Source organism: Daucus carota, chromosome 5 (assembly GCF_001625215.2).
Source record: "Daucus carota subsp. sativus chromosome 5, DH1 v3.0, whole genome shotgun sequence".
NCBI classification, from domain to species: Eukaryota; Viridiplantae; Streptophyta; class Magnoliopsida; order Apiales; family Apiaceae; genus Daucus; species Daucus carota.
Genome location: NC_030385.2, coordinates 44,097,096 through 44,118,339, shown reverse-complemented (window position 1 = coordinate 44,118,339; position 21,244 = coordinate 44,097,096). Strand labels below are relative to the sequence as shown.

At 36.6% G+C, this 21,244-nt stretch overlaps 1 protein-coding gene across 1 annotated transcript; it reads left to right on the top strand.

Annotated features, from left to right (window-relative positions):
• The first annotated feature begins 18,895 nt into the window (after positions 1–18,895).
• Positions 18,896–20,917, top strand: LOC108223930 (BTB/POZ domain-containing protein At2g24240). The gene has a single exon (XM_017398404.2). It carries the CDS (start codon positions 19,333–19,335, stop codon positions 20,677–20,679), a length of 1,347 nt encoding a protein of 448 aa, XP_017253893.1. The 5' UTR covers positions 18,896–19,332; the 3' UTR covers positions 20,680–20,917.
• The last annotated feature ends 327 nt before the right edge of the window (positions 20,918–21,244 follow it).

Below are 21,244 nucleotides of genomic sequence, written 5' to 3'. Positions count from 1 at the left end.
TTCACTAATCTTTCTTGTTATTATACAAACCGAACTGAAAATTATTTGTTGAAATTATTAATTATCTAATGAAAAACAAATTTTTGATGGACAAAATTCAACGTTACTGTTGATAATGACAGCTAGATAATTGTTAAAAGTGAATAATGTGCAAATAAGACGCGTATAATATTGCCAGAATGCCAGCTGTTAGAGCATCTCCAAAGGTCTTATTTATACTAGCTTATAGCCCGTGCAAGACTCGGGTACTTTTTAATTAGTTATGAATTTTTGAATATATTTTAGATGGTGTGAAATAATTTAATTTATAAAGAATAAATTAAAATTTTTCAGTCAAATAAAGATTTATATTTTAGATTTAACTAATTTTTATTGAAAGTAAAATTATGATAGAATAACGTGATTAAATAAAAAAAATTATTTAGCAGCCGAATAAATTCTTCAAATAATTAATTTTAAATTAGGTCAAATATATATGTTTTAATGAGAATGTTAAAATATATATTTTTTACATATTATAATTAAAGGAGGCCTATAAATCCATATATAAACAACCCAATAAACATAGTCAGAACTGTTGTAAATTATATAATTTTTATATGATGTTCGTATAGTTTAGAATTTATCTTAAATTTTAGTTGAATTGAATCCAAAATATAAGTTTTCCATAATTTAAAAATTTTTTTAAGTTCACTTATATTTGATCAGTAATATTCCTACTGGAAAGTTAATTTGCCAACTAAAAACTCAAAAACACATTTGCATTAAGAATACACTGACCATAGGTTTTCAAATGAAATTTACACAATACACTATCATCTGGAGTAATTTACTGACTGATGAGTAAGTACCTAATTTCATTAAGAATTGGTGTATTGATTGTTCTACTGCTCTACCTGTATGTTGTTGCTTGTTTTGTTCTTGACGTAGTATGTACCGTTCTCTACGACCCTTGTTACGTTCAATTCTCTGTTTTTCATTCATATTATTTGATTCGTCATGCAAATCCATGTCGTTATCTTCGAAAAATTGAATAAATCAATATAATTTAGACAAACAGAAAAAATTAATAAAACAAATACATAGCAATTTATCAAATAACGGTAAAAAAAGAGAGAAGCTAATTACCTTTGTGAGTTTGGTGGAGAAGTTTGGGGAAGAAAGAACCGTTGCAAACTTTGTTAAGATTGAGGCCAAAAGAAACATCGGGAGATTTCCAAGTTAAAATCTTTGAAGAAGAAGACGCAGGAATGGGGTTAAGATGAGGCTGATATGAAGTAGTTTATATAGAAGATCTTGACAAATTTTATGTTTCGAAGATTTTGGTTGTAATTTGTTTTTGACTAAAAAAATAAATCATAAACATGCATGCAAGTAGAAGGCATAATTTGTTTTGGATTAGGAAAAGGGGTTAAAAATATGTGTTCTAATATAAATGTATTTTATATTAGAATTATTATAATGCGACTTAATAAAAAAAATCGAAAACACTTGAAAGACAGAATTTGTTTTGGATTCAGAAAAGGAATTAAAATGCAAGTAGATATCAGTTGCCTTATAAAACAGAAATTAATTTTGTTCTAATCTAACGGTGCCTATTTGTTCAATATACGATCCAACGGATGATAAGCTTTTAGACCAAAGGACCATGCGACCAAATTATCTCTTTTACGCTTATTATATATAAGTAGGTAATTTGTTAGCTATAATATAATATATAGATAATCATATAAAATTATAGCTAAGAGGTTCTAGTTTCACTCCAATGGTATTATGTATAATTATATTATCTAAAATTATACATAATAGCTTTAGATGTTTTACAAATGTAACAACCCCAATTTTAGTTATCTATATTTTTTTGCTAAAGGGTCATGGTTGGAGTGTAGAATTTTTACCTATTATCTAAAATGTGCCACTTAGATGCCATGTATGTGCCACATAAACATTTTTACCTAAAAGGTCTAATGCCTTGGAGTTGCTCTTATGTATAAAAACGTGTCCTTTTGTGTGAATATTTTTTACATCCTATTTGGAAATTATTCGAATTGATTTTTATTGTTGAATAAGTCGAATAGGATATTAAAATTATCTCCGATCTGCAAGTAAAAATAATCAAAAGATACTATAAATAAATATTATACAATTTGTATAAATTCTTTCAATCCATTATTTGTTTTTATGATTTATTTGTTTTCTATCAAATATGATTGAAAGTCTATTTGGGTTCGCTTTAGATCGTGTTTTTCTTTTTAATGATTAAAAATCCCGGATTTGAATAAGTACAAATCATGCTTTAATATTTTATAGTTATATTTCACGGTTTAGCTTACTTGCACAAAAAAAAGTAAAAAAGAATTGTACCAATAACAGTCGTCACGATTCAATCTGGACTTGGGCCCTTTAAACTTTCACCTGGACCAATAATCATATATCAATCTAAATCCGGGCTGTTGAATATATATACAAACCGAGTATTCGAGGACCCAGTTCAGATGGGCTACAATTCGCAATAAATTGAAATAGAAAACATTTATAATGGGCCGCCAGAAACTACTTCACGAGGGTTTTAAACAGGTTAACAAATGTTATGAAAAGAGATAGTATTAACACAGAGTAATGGAAGTACAGAGAAATAGAGGAAGAAACAGAATTACAGTAGAGAAATGGTTCATGAAAACAGATAAGCTGCTATGACAGAGTAGTGGTCTACTTATAACTGTTTTTCCCTCTAAAACAACTAACTCCTAACAACTAACTTCCATGACAAATGCCTCCCCTTAACAAAAAGCTTGTCCTCAAGCTTTGAATTGAGGAAATTGATTTGTAATTACTCTGCAATCCTCCCATGATGCTTCAGTCATATCCAAGTCCTTCCATTTGATCAACCATTGCACCACCGTCTGGTTTCCCTTACTTACTTGTCTCCTCTGCAGTACCTTTTCAGGTGTCAAGATCATCACATCCTCTTGATCATACTCAGGCAAAGTTCCTGAGCTTACAGGTGTCTGTCCTATATATTTCTTGAGTAAAGACACATGAAAAACAGGATGTATCCTGCAATGGTCTGGTAACCTGAGTTTGTAGGCCACCTCACCAATCTTCTTTTCTATCTGAAATGGTCCATAAAACCTTGCTGCTAGCTTGAAACAAGTTCTCACAGCTACTGACTTCTGTCTATATGGTTGTAATTTCAGAAATACCCATTCTCCCTCTTGGAAGTGTCTTTCAGTCCTCTTTTGGTCTGCATAATATTTCATTCTCTGCTGTGCTTTTCCCAAATTGTCTTTCAGCTGCTGTAGTATTTGTTCCCTTTGCTCTAGTAAATTCTGAGCCACTGGTAGTAATAGATCTTGCAGCTTGCCCATGTTTAAAAGAACTGGCTTTACTCCATATATAGCCTCATGAGGAGTCATTCCCATACTGGTATGAAAAGAAGTATTGTACCAATACTCAGCCATTCCTAACCACTTCCTCCAAGTACTAGGTCTCTCACCAGCAAAACACCTTAGATATGCTTCCAAGCATTGATTTAATCTTTCTGTTTGACCATCACTTTGAGGATGGTAAGCTGAAGTGAACTGCAGTTTTACTCCCAACTGATCAAACACTGTCATCCAGAATTTGCTAGTAAAAATTTTATCTCTATCACACACAATGGTATCTGGCAAACCATGTAGCCTAAAAACTTGGTCTAAGAACACATTTGCCACATCTTCAGCATTGAAAGGATGATTCAAGGCTATAAAATGCCCATATTTGGATAATCTGTCAATAACAACCAGTACAACATTAGAGCCCTGAGATTCTGGTAATTTCTCCACAAAATCCATGGATATATCTTTCCAAGGTGTTGAAGGAATCACCAATGGCTGCAACAATCCTGGAGAAGACAAATGTTCACTCTTATATCTCTGACAAACCTCACAATTCTTAATCCAGTCCACCATATCATGCTTCATCCTTGGCCAGTAAAAAACAATTTTAAGCCTTTGTATGCAGGCATTTTGACCAGAATGTCCCCCTAAAGAGGAGTTATGTAAAGCTTCCATAACTTGTTGCCTTACTCCACCAGTCCCTCCCAAATAAATCTTCCCTTTTTTCTTCAAAATCCCTTGCACAAACTGTTGTAACCAGACAGGTTTCAACTCAGAAATTGCTGTGATGTTTGCTACTTCTTCAGCACTGTTGTCCACAATTTCAACCCTGGATAGTGCATCTGCCACTGTATTTTCTACCCCTTTTTTATATTGGATTTCATAATCCAATCCTAGTAGCTTTGACAACCATTTATACTGTAATGAGGTGTGTAAAGGCTGCTCCAACAAGAATTTTAGAGACTGATGATCTGTCCTAATTATGAAATGATGACCCATCAAATAATGTCTCCACTTAGTAACAGCCAACACTAATGCCAATAATTCTTTTTCATAAACAGAAAATCCCAAGTTTCTCTTGTTAAATGATTTGCTCAAGTAAGATATTGGCTTTCCTTGCTGCATTAATACAGCCCCCATACCAGTAGCACAGGCATCTGTCTCCACTATAAAAGCCTCTGAAAAATTGGGCATTGCCAACACAGGAGCTGCACATAAGGCTGTCTTCAAGGTATTGAAAGCTGCAGTTGCTTGTTCATTCCACTGGAATCCATCTTTCTTGAGTAACTCAGTTAATGGTCTTGTGATCATACCATAATGTTTAATGAATCTTCTGTAATACCCAGAAAGTCCTAAAAATCCCCTCAATGTCTTAACAGAATCAGGAATTGGCCAATTCACAATGCTAGAGATTTTTCCTGGATCCATACTAACTCCCTTCCCAGAAATCAGGTGACCCAAATATTCCACAGAACTAGTGGCAAATGAACATTTAGACTGCTTTGCATATAACTGATTATCTTCCAACAATTTCAAAACCAATTCCAGATGCTGAACATGCAATTCCAAACTAGGACTGTAAACTAGTATGTCATCAAAAAAAACTAGTACAAATTTCCTGAGAAAGGGCTTAAAAACTTGATTCATCAGTGATTGAAAAGTTGCAGGTGCATTTGTCAATCCAAATGGCATCACCACAAACTCAAAATGCCCATGGTGAGTTTGGAAAGCAGTTTTATATGTATCAGCTGGTTTTACTAATATCTGATGGTATCCAGCCCTTAAATCTAATTTTGTAAACAGCTGTGCTCCATGTAATTCATCCAACAACTCATCTATATTAGGAATGGGAAATCTGTCCTTAATAGTGAGTTTATTAAGATGTCTATAATCCACACAAAATCTCCATGTATCATCCTTCTTTCTAACCAATATAACTGGAGATGCAAATGGACTGTTGCTGTTTTTAATAATTCCACTATTTAACATTTGCTGCACCTGATCTTCAATCTCAGTTTTCTGAGAATGTGGATATCTATATGGTTTTAATTTGAATGGAACAGACCCTTCTTGTAATGGAATTTCATGATCTATATTTCTAGCTGGTGGTAATCCTACTGGCACTTCAAAAACTTTAGAATACTTGTCAATTAAGGTAGAAATTGAACCTGGTATATCAGTTTTTCCTTCTGCTGCACATACTTTTTCTGCCATCTTTTGTTGAACCAAATTCCTGTTAAGTAATTGTAATTCTTTGCCTCTGACCAACTGCAGTGTAGCTTTTTCCACTCTCCCATTTAATAACATCTGTGATCCTGTCTCAGACTCAGCATTCAATTTCAGATAAAGCTTTTTGAAGTCAAATAGAATAGGGCTAAACTGTTCCAACCAGTCTACTCCTAGAATGAAATCCCAACCAGCAATGTCAATTATTCTCAGATCAAAAACAAATTCATATTGCTGTATTCTCCATTTCACTTTTGGCACATAAAACTCACTGACAACTCTTCTCCCATCAGCTAATTGCACAGAAATTCCCTCACATTTTACCTTGTTTAATTTTAACTTGTTAACAATCTTGTTATCAACAAAGCTCAGAGTACTGCCTGTATCAGTTAACATCTTTACTTGAGTATTCTGGATTACCCCTTCCAAGGTAATAGTCTTCCTATTAATCTTTTCAGACAATGCATTCAAGGAAACTTCTGCTATTGTGCCCTCTTCTTCCTCCTCTTCTAATACTTCTTTTAACAAATCATTTTCTCCTTCCTCAACCAACATAAATGTGTATTGTTGATTCTTGCACTGATGCCCTTGAGAATATTTATCCCCACATTTATAACACAGGTGGTTGTTTCTTCTATATTGGAACTCTTCTGGTGATATTTTCTTAAACAAATCTTTCCCATTAGTTCCCTTTTCTTTTGTAACAGCTTCTGACTCCCCATTCTTCTTGTCTCCTCCATTCCATTTCAGATTCATACCACCCTTCTTGTTATCAGCTTTCTTCACCAAAATATCAACAGTTTGTTCCTGGTATTGTGCTATTTCTATTGCATCCAACAGGGTCTTTGGTTTCATAAGTCTTACCATTGGTTTAAGTTCCCCTTTTAATCCTGATATGAAACTAGCAATGAAATAAACCTCATCTAAATGTGGATTTCTACCCAGCACTACTGACTTCAATTCTTCAAACCTCTCCACATACTCAAGAACAGTACCATTCTGCACCAATTTATTAAATTCTTCCTGCTCATCCAACCCCCCTTTTTTCCCAAATCTTTTTGCTACAACTTCACAAAACTCAGGCCAAGAAATGTTTTCTTGAATCAGTTTAATACTCTGAAACCAGACATCAGCCTTCCCTTCCAAGAACATCTCAATAATGTCCATTCTAACTTTATCACTTACTTGATGTAGTAAAAAGAATTTGTTACATTTACGAATCCAGTCCCTAGGATTTTCTCCATTGAAACTTGGAATTTCCATTCTTGGTTGACGAAACTGCCACTTAAATGATCCATCCACAACACTATTACCTTCTCCGTCTCCCTTGGCTTGAGCTGAACTTCCAGGAGTTCGCAACAATGGCGATTTGTCCACTAAGATCTGTCCATCTCTTCCCACTGTCTTAACGAGATTGAGATTCTTGATGGCTCCCCCAATTCTTGCTTGTATGCGATCCTCCATGGTCGAATTATACAGCTCAATCTTAGCATCACAGTTTGTAACCAGCGAAACTAATTGATCGATTTTGCTGATAATCTTTGATTCCATGGCTGAAGTTGTCTTCTCAATGTGTTTATGGCAAGCCGTATTGACTTCTTGAATGCGATTTTCGATATCTCGCCAAGAATCTTCCGTTGATCTGGAGCGAGTGCTTGACGCCATTTTCGCCGGAGAATCGAAGGCTCTGATACCACTTGTTATGAAAAGAGATAGTATTAACACAGAGTAATGGAAGTACAGAGAAATAGAGGAAGAAACAGAATTACAGTAGAGAAATGGTTCATGAAAACAGATAAGCTGCTATGACAGAGTAGTGGTCTACTTATAACTGTTTTTCCCTCTAAAACAACTAACTCCTAACAACTAACTTCCATGACAACAAATTGGTTGACCCATCTCGAACCAGTCTAAGACCTGGGCCTGTGATATAAAAAAAACTGAAATGCATGGGATCCAAGAAAGTGTGATGGTTTAATTGTTAAAGAAAAAAAGTGGTCAAGATGGTAGGTTTATCGAGCAGTTAAGTCATGAAAAGTAGGAGTACTACTATTACCATAGACTATAACGACATTGTTGAAGAAAGTTATAGAACTATAGTACAAAAGATGAGAGAGAAGCAAGAGAGAGAAAGTTTCAAATTTTCAAATTTCAAAAAGACAGAGAAGTTTGCAAGCGATGGAAACCAGTGGTTTAGGGTCACAAGAGATGCGATCAATGGGAAAAGGAAGATAATAGCAGTAGACAAGGATGTTCCAGAAACTAAATCTTATGCTAGAGTTGTATCTGAAGATAGTAGAAATGAGAAGGAAGCAAAGAGACCTACTATCAAGGAAAGAGTTGACAACAGGAAGTGGTTTTCAGTTATGGTGGTAAATCTCCCCCCTGAAGCTTCGGTCAGAGACATTTGGTTGTTCTTCAATAAACAGAGGCTGATCAAGGATATTATCCTGCCTAGGAAAAGAGATATCCGTAATAACAGGATTGGGTTCATAATAGTTGATAATCTGGGTCTAGCAGAAACACTAGTTAGAAATTTCCACCAGAAACAGATGGGCCGTTGGAAACTGATGGTTAAAATTTCTGATAGAAAGTCAGGGAAGGATAAGATGGATTCTTCAGAGGACAAGAAGGACACAAACCATAGTGACAAGAAGGAAGCAGCTGCTGAAAGAGCAAACAAGTCAAAATGGAAATCCCAATCCAATACAAAGTCCAGCGGTATAAAAGATTATATTGTGGAGCAGCCTCTGTTCAGAACCATAAATGGGACAATTGATGAAGATTTCAAGGAAACACTCAGCAGGAGCCTGATAGGAGTCACAGCTGGAATCGAATGGGCAGATTCTCTCCAAGAGCGGATAGTACTTCAGGGATATAATTTTATATCGGTAAGAGGAATTTCTCACAAAGTCTTTCTTTTAGTTTTTGATGCAGAGGTTTTTGCCTCTAATACAAATATTGAATTCCTCTATGAGTTTTTCTCATCGGTACACAAAGCTACGCATGCGGACCTAATTGTACCTAGAATAGCCTGGTTAGAGTGTGATGGTTTGTCGATATCGGCTTGGAACAAAACTACATGGAGTAACATTGTAGGAGACTGGGGTTACTTGCTCTCTGAGAATCGAAAACCACTAAAAAATAGTATGTATACAAAGCTGAGGATCTGCATTGCCACGAGCAAAGTAGATAAAATAAAAGAAACCGTAAAGGTGCAAATTGAGGGCAAAGGATTCTGGGTATGTATCAAAGAGTCCTCTAACCTACAACTGGAAGCTCAAGATTGGCTCCGCTATGACTCTTATTTAGGTAAGAATGGCCAAGATAGGTGCTTTGTTCAGTCTAGTGAAGAGGATATATGCACGCCCATGAGAGAGAATGGAAATATTGGAATAATGGAGGATGATCAGCAGAACATAATAGGGACAGAAAATGATGCTTTGATGGGAAATAATATTGTGCTGGAAGAATCAGGGACCAATTCTCAAATTAACCACCCGGAACACCTGGAGGAGGTTGCTAAGGAAATTAGTGTTAATCCGGTGAGGCGCGATTTAGAGGACAGGGACAATTTGTCAATGAATGTGGGGGTCATAGTGTCCCAAGAGGTGGATAAAGTGTTAGAAACTCCTATGGATGTGATACCAGGCTTCTATGTGGAAGAGTGTGTGAGTGACAGAGATATGGATATTATCACAGGCCTAGAGTCCTCACTTCCTGAGATCCTTAACAATGCATGGTGTGTAAGAGACCGTACCAGTTCTCAGTCTTCAGAGCAAACCTCAGTCAAACTACTGGACAATTCTGAGGAGGAATTAGGTAATGATCTGGGAGTGTTTGACTCTGAGGCAGTAGTACCGCCCAAGATCATAGATCAAGTTACTCAGCTTAGTATTGGTCGCAAAAGAGGAAGACCAAGGAAATATGCAAGGGTATACAACTTTGCAAACAAGCGAAAAGGGACTAATGTTCGGAGAAATCCCCCAAGTGCAAAGGAAGATCTGCCAGTGAACAAGATTAGTGTTTCTAAAAAGGAAAAAAGAAAGAACATTCGTCAGAGTAAATTGAAAGAGTTAGAGAGTTTAGATAAAGAAAACTCAACTGCAATGGGCACTAGGAAGGACTTGGCACTACAGGTCCTGGAAACGGGTGAATTGCTGGGTCTTATTCCTCTCGAGGACAGAGAACTGACTCTGAGTAAAATTAGAAATCATATAGCAGAGTCAGACCACTAAACTCTCAAGTCTGAATTAGTACTTTGAATTCTTGTACTCATGGATAAGTTGTTAAGTTGGAATTGCAGAGGAATTAACAATAGTGTCGCCCGCAGAAATCTTAGAGCTTTTTTCCGTAAACACCACCCCAATTTAATCTTGCTTCAGGAAACTAAATTCACAAATGGAAGTGCAGAGTTAAAAGGTCTTCTTGACCTCAACTCTTCCTTCGATCTGGTATCCTCTCCTTCAATGGGTCTCTCAGGAGGATTGGCAACCATTTGGGATTGTAGCAAGCTCAGGATCACTGATCACTACCTATCTAGGTTCTGGCTAGGGACGTTATTTAAATCTTCTTCCCAGAGCCAAGCCTTAATGTTTGCAGTGGTTAACATATATGGACCTCAACAATATGAGGTCAGAATGGAGGTATGGAATCAAATCTCAGACTGGCTAGATCAGTTAAATTGTAAGGATTATTGTATTATAGGGGATTTTAACTGCATTTTGCATGAGGAAGACAAAATCAATTGCTCCTACAATCGTCGTGACATGGAGAGTTTTCATTGGTTCATAGACTCTAACGGCTTAGAGGAAATCCCGTTAACTAAAAATCTGTTTACATGGTTTGGCCCCCAGGGTAAATGCAGCCGATTAGATAGAGCTCTAGTTTCACTCGAGTGGCTGTCTTGTGCCTCATGGAAACTGGAAAATCTGGGGAGGAAATCTTCTGATCATTCAGCTATTTTTCTAAATAGAGGTACAAACAACTGGGGTCCAAAACCTTTTAGACTTTTTAATTTCTGGCTAGAAAATAAAAGCTTACAGGAATGCATTCGTAATTGTTGGGAATCAATGGAGAGCCAGAACCACATTCAGGGGAAATTAAAAATTCTCAGACTGGGAATCAAGCAGTGGAATTCATCTGAGTTTGGAAATTGTTTTCATAAGATCGAGCTTTTAGAAAGGAAACTAACGGAATGTGATGAGGTTCATGACAACTTCAGAGAAAGAAAAAAGATTGAGTTGCAGCTCCATCAAGCATATTTGGACAGAGAGGAACTGCTCAAACAGAAAGCTCGCCTCGATTGGGACTCCAAGGGAGACCAGAATTCAAAATTTTTCCATAACTTAATCAAACTCAGGCAAAGACGTAACCAAATTGATGGTGTGATGTTTAATGGATATTGGGTGGAGGAGCCAGAAGCAATTAAACAGGCTTTCAGAGAGCATTTTAAATCTTTCTTCGCGAAAAGAGGGGATGACCATATCTTTAATATTTCAGCTTTGATCGAGAAGAGGCTAGATCGAAAAGATGTTTTCAAATTAGAGAATACTTTTGGGATAGAAGAAATTTTTGAAGCGCTTAATAGCATCAACTCTTCAAAAAGCCCGGGTCCAGACGGTTTCAATGCAGGTTATTTAAAAGATCTATGGTACTTGATTCATGAAGATATAGTTTACATGGCAGAGAATTTCTATAGAGATGGCAGCCTCCCACCAGGATTAAACTCGTCCTTCATTGTGCTTATACCAAAAATTGAGAGTCCACTCCTAGTGACAGACTACAGGCCGATCAGTTTAATCAATTGCACGTTAAAGATTATTCTAAAACTTCTCACGAAAAGACTGAGTGTGGTGATCGGCAAATTAATTTCAGAGGAACAATTTGCCTTCATAAAGGGGAGGAATATAACAGACAGCATAGTTATAGTCAATGAAATGGTTCACAGCCTAGGTAGAGGTGGTTCAGAGGGCATGATTCTCAAGATTGATTTTGCAAAAGCCTTTGATTCCGTAAAGTGGAGTTTTTTGTTTCAAGTCCTCGCAGCTTTCGGCTTTGGTCAGAAATGGATAGTGTGGCTGGAATCTATTTTACACTCAACACGCATGTCTGTTCTAGTGAATGGTAGCCCTTCTGCTGAATTCAATGTTGGCCGTGGTCTCAGACAGGGAGACCCACTCTCTCCCTTGCTATTCAATATTGTTGGAGAAATTTTACACCTTTTGCTGAATAAGGCGATGGAAGTTGGTCTCATAGAAGGTATCACTCTTAATCAAGGTCCGGCTCTGTCGCACATCTTCTTCGCGGATGATACCATCCTCTTTCTTAACAACAGCTGGAAATCGTGTCACGGTATGAAATTAGTTCTGATTTTGTTCGAGGTTCTCTCCGGGCTTAAAATTAACTACAGAAAAAGCAAAGTCTACCCGAGTAATAGCTCGAGAGAACTAGCTCTTGCCTTTGCATCTTCAATTAACTGTGACATAGGGGAATGGCCTTTAAGCTATTTAGGTCATGATTTAAGTCCTCTAGTTAAACGGCGTCGAGCATGGTTTCCTTTGATTCGTAAAATTCGCACAAAATTTTCTGGATGGAAGCAAAAATGCCTGAATAAAGCTGGAAGAGCGGTCATACTCAAATCTGCTGTTAACAGTATTCCTATTTATTGGATGATGCTTGCTCTTATCCCGAAAGGCACGTTAGAGGAAATAGACTCTCTCCGTCGGAGTTTCTTCTGGGGTGAACTGGTCTGTGGTAATAGCAAAGAAAGGAAGCTTCACTCCATTTGTTGGGACCTCATATGTAAGCCAAAACTTGAAGGGGGCCTTGCAATAGCATCTTTTCGTACTCGTAATATAATTCTAATGTCTAAATGGCTCTGGAAACTGAAGAAGGAGAGGAGTAGCTTATGGTCTAGAGTTCTGGTTGGCAAGTACGGGGAACAGATGATTGACAAACTATATTCAGATCAACCATTCAAACCATCTCCCAGAGTATCAGGTTTTCTAAGTGATCTATCAAAAATTCACTTGCAGTTTAAGGACAATATTTGGGCGCATAGTAATTTCAAGTGGAAGTTGAAAAATGGAGATTCAGTAAGATTTTGGACGGATAGCTGGTGTCACCAATCTCCCATGCTTCATATCTTTCCAACTCTCTTTGAACTTTCAAAATTCAAATATGCTACAGTCAGTCAAGTGAAATTATTGAGGCAAACCTCTCCCGAGATCGCATTATGGGAGAGAGATCTAACTGGTTTTGAAACTTTAGAATGGGAGTCTCTAGGTGCTCTTCTCGACAATATCTCACTTTTGCCCCAGGAGGACTCAGTATTATGGCAGGGCTTACCCAATTTCTCTCTGACCTTTTGCAAAAAAAATCTGGAATCCCAGGGAATGGCAGCAAGCTCTTGGTCAGTTATATGGAAATTAAAAATCCCTCCTCGAGTCAAGCTTTTTTTATGGCAGTGTGGTCACAATAGAATTCACTCCCTAAGTTTTTTAGCTAAGAGAGGTATCTGTCTAATTAATACCTGTAAAAGATGCAGGAATGCTGTGGAGGACCAGAACCACATAATCTGGCACTGCCCTTTTACGTGTGACATTTGGGTAGAATGTAGTAAATGGTTAGATATGATTCTTCTGCCACCAGAGATTGGAAACATCACTGACTGCTTGCGTCGAGGATCTAAGCTTCATAAGTCAGGAGGTGGCTTGTGTCTAGCAGCAATTATATGGTCTATATGGACGGCGCGTAATGAGCTATTATACCAAGATATTCTCTCTCCAGTCCACCGAGTGATGGAACAAATAAAATTCAGGTCTTTTTGTTGGGCCAGGACTGCTAACATAGTTTCGAAGGAAGATTTCACCTCTTGGTGCGTTTCCCCGCTGTCAGCTATGAATGTCTATAGTCTTAAGAGCTTAAAGAGTACGGCTGATTATTGGCTCCACTTTGTAGACTTTATTGGCCTGGTAGATGGAGCTAATCAGAATAGTATCTCTTCTTCCGCAGGCATGGGAGGTTATATTTTAGATAAACATAATAAGGTGGTGTTCATATTCTCGGGCCCAATCAATTCAACATCTGGTATCGACTCCAAGTTAGAAGCGCTGTTCTACCTACTTAAGGCTTTTTATAATTCAGAATGGAGGAATACCAAAATGGCAGTGTTAGTGGGCTCTTTAAATCTAGTTCAGACCTTTACTACCTCCAAGTTACACCTCTCTGAATCCCTCAGGAAATGGATCCAAAATATAAAATTGGTCCATATGGATTGTATTTCAGGCTCTGCAGCAGCCCAAATGGCTAAGGAAGGAAGATCCAGAGAAAAGATTGTTGAAGCTTGGATATTTTAATGATAGTTTGCTTCATTAATTTCCCCTACAACTTTCATGTTCTCTAAATCTTACAGAATCAAATGATATGATTACTCCAGGATTCGCTCATCTCCAAAGTCAGTATGAGCTTATGGATTGGCTCTCTCGGTCGAAAGTTAACGCTTAGAGTTAAGGGATGCTTGCAAGATTAAACGTAATTATGGGAATCTATTTAATGTCTGAAGGTCTTCTTATCTCTCTTCTTTAAGCCTTGCTTGTTAAGACAGTTTTGAGAGTAATTGTGGAGAAGTCTAGAGACTTTGCATGCATATATATATAGTCTTCCAGACCCTCCCACTCTTCCACAAACCTTGCTCCTATACACGCTTATCTCTTCATTTCCTCTCCCTTCTGCCTTGCAATGGCTACTAGCAGAGCTCTGCATTGGTCTCGTCCCCGCCCAGATGCGCTCAAAATCAATGTTCATGGTCATGCTGTCAAAACCCCTCTCAGCAATGGTAACTCAATGGGCATGGGTGCTGTTTATCGTGATTCCGACACAGATATGCGTCTTCTCACTACGGGGGTCATTCCAGGGTTGACTCCTTTAGGAAATCAGTTGTGGGCGATGTACGTTCCACTCCGCAGAGCCATTGTGCATGAATTCAAGGATATCATTCTTGAGACGGACAACTACCAGGCTTACATGACGATCAAGCATTTCAGAGAGGGTGTAGCTGCTTCTGTCTTTGATGTTACTGACCAGTTGGATACCCTCATAAGAGACAAGAGTCGCAAGTGCACAGTGGCTTACGTCCATCCATCTCGTAACAGAGTCTCTCGCTTCCTCGCCAAACTTGGCATGGAAACCTGTAAGGAGCTGTATACTTTTGATAGGCCTATTGGAGGAGTGGAAGAGCTCCTCGATTGGGACCAAGGTATGGGAGTGCCGCATGCAGCCTACATGGATATCATGATCCCTTATGGCGCCCCAGATCCGGTGAACTTTGATATAAGTGTTCCTCTTGCCGATCAGATTGACGACTTGGGTTTGGGTCAGCTGAATGCTCCGAGGTTCGCTCGCTCGGAGATGGACATTGATGAGATGGAAGACGTGATTGAAGGCGCGGTGGAAGACTCGTTCGTGGCAAGTTTCGGCCCCAATGAACCCAAGGATCCCCTCTGGGCTTATGAGCCTCCAATAGGTGACATGGATTAAGTCTGTTGCTAGTCAGTGGAATAGAGGCTATAGTAGAACTCTATTCTTAGTATTATCTCTCCCCAGAAGCTTGTCCTAGTTTCAAGTAGTATGCTCTAGTATGCTCTCCTAGTTTTAGTTTTAGTTTCCTAGTGTTAGTATTGGCTCTATCTAGCTCTAGTCGCTTGTTCAGGCTGTTTATAAGTTTGTTATTGGCGCTCCGTTGTACTTACAGTGCCCTCATTTTCAAAGTGAGGCTCTGTCCTTCTATAAAATATCGAATTATCAAAAAAAAAAAAGTCATGAAATATAGAATTTAAAAGCAAAAGAGCAGAGTGAATAAACTAATACATGTTGACATTATCTATAGCTTTACTTTGGATGGGAGGAATATTATACAGTAGTTGATATGATAATAGTATTGGCTGTATTGTCTAGTTAGCTGAATTATCTCTTTTTCACTTTAATCATGTTCATTTCGATTCCCTACGGCATCTTGAATCAGCGTTTCTCGAAGGCTCCTTTTATTTTCTAAGCATCACAAATATGTCAATCAGGTCCGAGTATTCTCCCGACCTTAAAATAATAATTTTATTTATTTATTCAATAATTAAATTGATTAAATTTTGATTATAAATAAGAAATATTCTTTCATAATTTTGAAAAAGTGAAAGACGTGTTTTAAAGTATATCAAATATATTTTGTAATATTATAATATTTTAAAGTACTTGTTTGTATCCATTAGAAGGTTACACGAAATAGAGACAGACGCAGTGTCAAACCACTCTTTTAGACCTATACTGGAATAAGCCGCTCGAGCACATTATTTGCAGATTTAGGTACAAACTTAAATGACACATTCTCGTAGTGTTTAGCTAACTCGCTACCATCCTCGATGATTATTATTTTGAGATGGATGAAGTAGAACCCAAGAAAATCATGTACCAGTTGATACAGGATTCACGCAAGTAATAGTGGTCTCGATTTTCTTTTCCTGTTGAAACAAATGTTAAAGTAATATTTTGAAAAATAAAATTCATGCAATTTAAGATTTTAATCGGTTGATTATTAATATCGAAGCTGACTGGGTCCATCATGTAATTTACATGTGAAGCATTGATTCTTTCTTCTTTTTGAGGGTTCACTTGGACTGTTACAAACTTACTTGTCAGATAATTTGTAATTCTCGCATCTCCGATTAATAGGTGCCAAATTTTCCACACAATCAGATATTTATTTTATTTTTCTTCATATTCTCTCTTTTATATATCATTTTTGACATTGAACTTCACCTAATTCATCTTATCTAACTTTATATACATAATATATATTGATAAATAAAAATAATATTTTAAAATTTACATATCACTGGGACAATAAAGTGAAGTTCATATATGCCAATTTTTGATATCTTAATGAGACCCATTTATTCCTAGTATTTTTTTAAGTCACGTTTTATTGATGGGTAATCCTACCCCTCTTGAAAACTCTAATCTTCTTTATTTAAGTCGATAATATATTTATTAATTTTGTTCGGTATAATCACTTATCGTCTAATTTCATTTCGAAAGTGTCAGTTATTCGTTTGGAACTAAAAAAATTATGACGAGTGATAAATTGCGGAGAGTTACAACATCAATGATCAAACAAAATAAATTACGACAAAAGAAGATCCTTCACCAAATAAATGGGAATCAACAAGATGTGATGACATGATTACATGCATACAAGCAAAATGTACCTAATGGCTCCACCAGAAGTGTCGTCTATGGTCCTCTTATTCTGTAGCAAGACAGAAAGATTTGCTCTGCAGTTCTCCTGAGGAGATGGCGTACCTGTTAATCTTGACAATTAAACGCTAATTCCTTTTTGCTTGATTCGTACTCCACACACAGTCTTTACCTCACACGGTCAGTGTTTCAAATAAATAAAATTATTGATTTATTTAAAAATATCCAAATAATTCTTAAAAGGTATTACTCCCTCCGTCCCTAAATACTTTTCCCGTTTGTCTTTATCACGTTTGACAATACATACTTTTGATCATTAATATTTTTGATTTTATATTAATATTAAATATAAAACTTCACTGTATCAAAATACTCATAAATGCGGATTCAACAAAATCACTCATGACTATATTTTATCTTATAGACTAGACGTAAATTAGTAATTTGTCTCGTGTTATGAACAATGCCAATATTTTAAACGGGAAATGTTTTTAGGGACGGAGGGAGTATCAACCTATAAACTACGTCCTTGATTTGATTAAAAATATTTTTTTATCAAAATAATTTCTGAAAATTTTCTAATAAATCTTAATTCAGGTCAACTAATTATTTTCAATCCCAATTTTTACAAATCAATTATTTTTACTTATTATTTGCAACCATCAATTTGACTGATGTTTGCACGCAGTACGCACTAATGCATGATTTATAAGAGCAGCCGGCCCCCAATCCCCAACCCCAAAAACTTACTAAAAATAGTAAATCCTCAAAAAAATTTACAAACTTTTAAAAATTTCTTCCATCTCATTCCCCATATTCAATCCCTATTCCCCATAAAAGTATAAATAGCACATGAAATTAATAAAATAATAATGAAATGATAATGAAATGGAAGATGAATATTGTATGGGGATGAATAGTGTAACCCCAAATATGGGGATTTATTTCTAATCCCCAAAACCAAACCTTATTTTGGGGTTCCGGATATAGAGTACATTTTGGCAAAAGTTAGTAGATTTCTTTAAATTATGGGGTTGGGATTGGCTTTGGGGAATGGGATGAGAATGCTCTAATACTCCTACAATTTTATTCTAAATAGTGAATGGGGAGCAGTATTTAATACCGCATTCCTGGAAACACCCAAACGAAATTTAAAAATCCGCGGAATGCTCTGTTTTACTAAAATAGAGTTGATTTCAAAATTCAATGCATGGAAGAAAGCTCGAGACAACGCCGCACAAGAGACGCTCCCTCTTCTTTAAAACGATGATGGAGCTGACTTCCTTCATAACTACCCCAACATATCCAGACAATCTGCTTCAATACATCTGACTAATAATGAACTTGGTTAAAAAATATTTTAAATAATAACCATAATTTTTCGAATAATTGATTGACCGGTAAGACCATCTATTTCTAAAATATTTGTTGAGCAGGACAAAAGAAATTTATAAAAAATTATAGAACATCCCAAGATGGAGCAAATTTATAATCCAAACATAGTAAGTATCATATGCAAAAATCACATTGTTTTATTTTTGTCGTTCTAAGTTTATACGTGCTCAAATTCTGTTTCAATTTTTTTTCTCACAAATACATAAATAATTTTAATTGATTGATTTATATGCACACATGGGTTTCGTTATTATCAGTGTAAGTTGGATAAATCAAACATTATCAACTAGTATTTATTAAAAAAAATTGAAAACATTTTTTGGGGTAATTGACATTTTTCTTAGTTCTAAATCATTCACACTAAAAAACAGCTTAAAATACAAAACTTATAAATATTTTGTTTTATATATTATGAATTAATCATCAAACAATAGATATTATCTATGCTCTATGCATCGATTTGAAATCGACTTGCCATCCTCATCCGTTGGATTATAGAATTTACATTATCCATCCACCATATTTCCAATAATTTCGTCACTAGAAAAATTTGTACCCCACCAAAAATATCTTACTAATTCATCAAAGCGACCTTGGCAAAATGTTCAAATACAAAGACCAAAAAGGCAAAGAACAAACGTGTAAGGGGACAGAATAAGAAAATAAGAAAGCCTATTATCAAGATCATAAGCCAAGTCTTCTTTGTTTCTTTGCATTTTTTAAAAACCAACCCCTCCAATTCTCCAAATCCTCTTCACCAAATCTTACCAAATCATAAACCCACCTCTTAAATTCTCCCCTCTACAATACCCAGATCTTAGTTTTTGTAAATTTCTTAAATTTATTGATATAAATATGTTCTTTCCCCTGTTTCTGTTTTTGTGTTGGCTACAGTGAATGAGCTTCCCTAATTCAGTTTCAGGTTTAATTCAAGCACTTTGGTGTTGTATGAATATATGTAGTGTTTGTTTGTGTAGTGTTTATCATTATAGATATTCAAGAATTGTTTTTAGTGATAAAAATCTCGTCTTTAGTGTTTAAGCGGGTGTTCTGTTTCTGTTGAGATTTTCTTGGAAATTGAAACATGGGTGTTCAAAGAGACATAGTTAGATTTAATGTTGGAGGTAGAATCTTTGAGACAACAGCTACAACACTGGCTAATGCTGGGAGGAATTCATATTTCGGAGCAATGTTTGATGAGAATTGGGACCTTATAGTTGAGGATCAGAGTAAGGAACATTTTATTGATCGAAACCCGGATTGTTTTTCAATCCTTCTTGATCTTTTGAGGACAGGGGAGATTTATTTGACCTCGAATGTGCCTGAAAAATTGTTGTACAGAGAAGCCCTGTTTTATGGGCTTCTTGATCATGTCAGGACTGCCAAGTGGGGATCATTTGATGGGAATAGGCTCCGTTTATCGCGGTCTGTTAATGGAAGGGCTCCAGGCGACGGGACAGCCATTCGTGCTGGTCCGGATGGTGGATGTTGTGTGGCTCATGGTAGTATGGTTCATGTGTATGATTGGATGCTGGAAGAGCATTCTCCAATCAATCTTGATTACCAGAGAGTTAATGATGCAGGTTGGATTAATCCCGACCGCCTCGTCGTTAGTGCTTGCGAGAGGCTTGGTCGTGGAGATGGTGGAATGGGATTGTTTAGTACATCAGCAGGGGAGCTAAGGTACAAATTTCATGTCTCACATGAAAATCAGGTCAAGAGTTATACTGCTGGTGCCTTAAGTTTTAGTTCGGATTACAAGATTTATTCGAGCTGTAAAGGCAGGAGTAATGAGTATGGGATTGGAGTTTGGGATCAAAATACAGGACAACAAGTTGATTTTTTCTATGAACCACCTGGTTGGTCACTTGGAGATGCAGACAAGCTTCAGTGGTTAAATGGCACAAGTTGCTTGTTAGTGTCAACTTTGTTTCCAAGAAAAGACAACTGTTACATTAGTTTGTTAGATTTTAGAGCCAAGAAGATGGTCTGGGCTTGGTCTGATATTGGAACTCCTATAATCGATGAACGAATATCAGATGAGAGACGAGTCCGAGATGCCATTGCTATGGAAGACACTAGTTCAATCTGCGTGGTAAATGAATTTGAGGACCTGGGATTTATGGATTTAAGAAGTAGAGTTGGAAGTGTGAGATGGAGCTCAAGAAGTCGACTAATGAAAGGGAAAATGCCCGATGAGCCATGTTATCCTAAACTAGCGTTGCACGAGGGTCAATTGTTCTCTTCAATGAATGATAGCATCTCAGTGTTCTGTGGCGCTGATTGGGTATTAACATCAAGGCTTAGGAGAAGCTATGGAGGCTCAATCTGCGATTTTTCAATTGGAGGTGATCGCCTTTTTGCTCTTCACAGTGAAGAAAACGTGTTCGATATATGGGAAGCTCCCCCTCCACCTATCATGTCATCCTGATTCCAGTGTTGTTTTTAAGATTAAGTTTCTTATGTTTTTATCGGGTTTTTTTTTTTTGGTTTGTTTTGGTACATATATCAGAGAACGAAACTATAGATGATCCTTATAGAGAAAAGAGGCATATTGAGTAGAGGATTTTATTTTTATCTGTGTGACAGAACTGAAACTGATGTCTTAACAACCAAAAGAAGATATGCTTCTGTAAGAAGTTAGAACCACTTGCTCTCTTTTGAGATCATCCTGATCAGGTTGTTTATCTTCTTCTTTAGCTTTTGCTTTCTACTTTAACAAAGATGATTCTTCTACTCCTGCTACTTTTACATGTCAGTACCAATTACATCACAGTAAATCAATAACCGAGCAGATATAACCGTAATTCTCTGCCAGTTTTGTAGGAACCAAATGATGTGAGAAGGGATGTAACTCCAAGTTAAAATTTGTAGAAGAAATGAGCATTCGTTGTGAACTAGTATGGAAATTCTAAAGGATCGTAAGGGAGCAATCTCGTTAAGTATGTTACTAATTACTTTCATCTGTTGCCGTCCGAGATTCCGGATTTAATTCT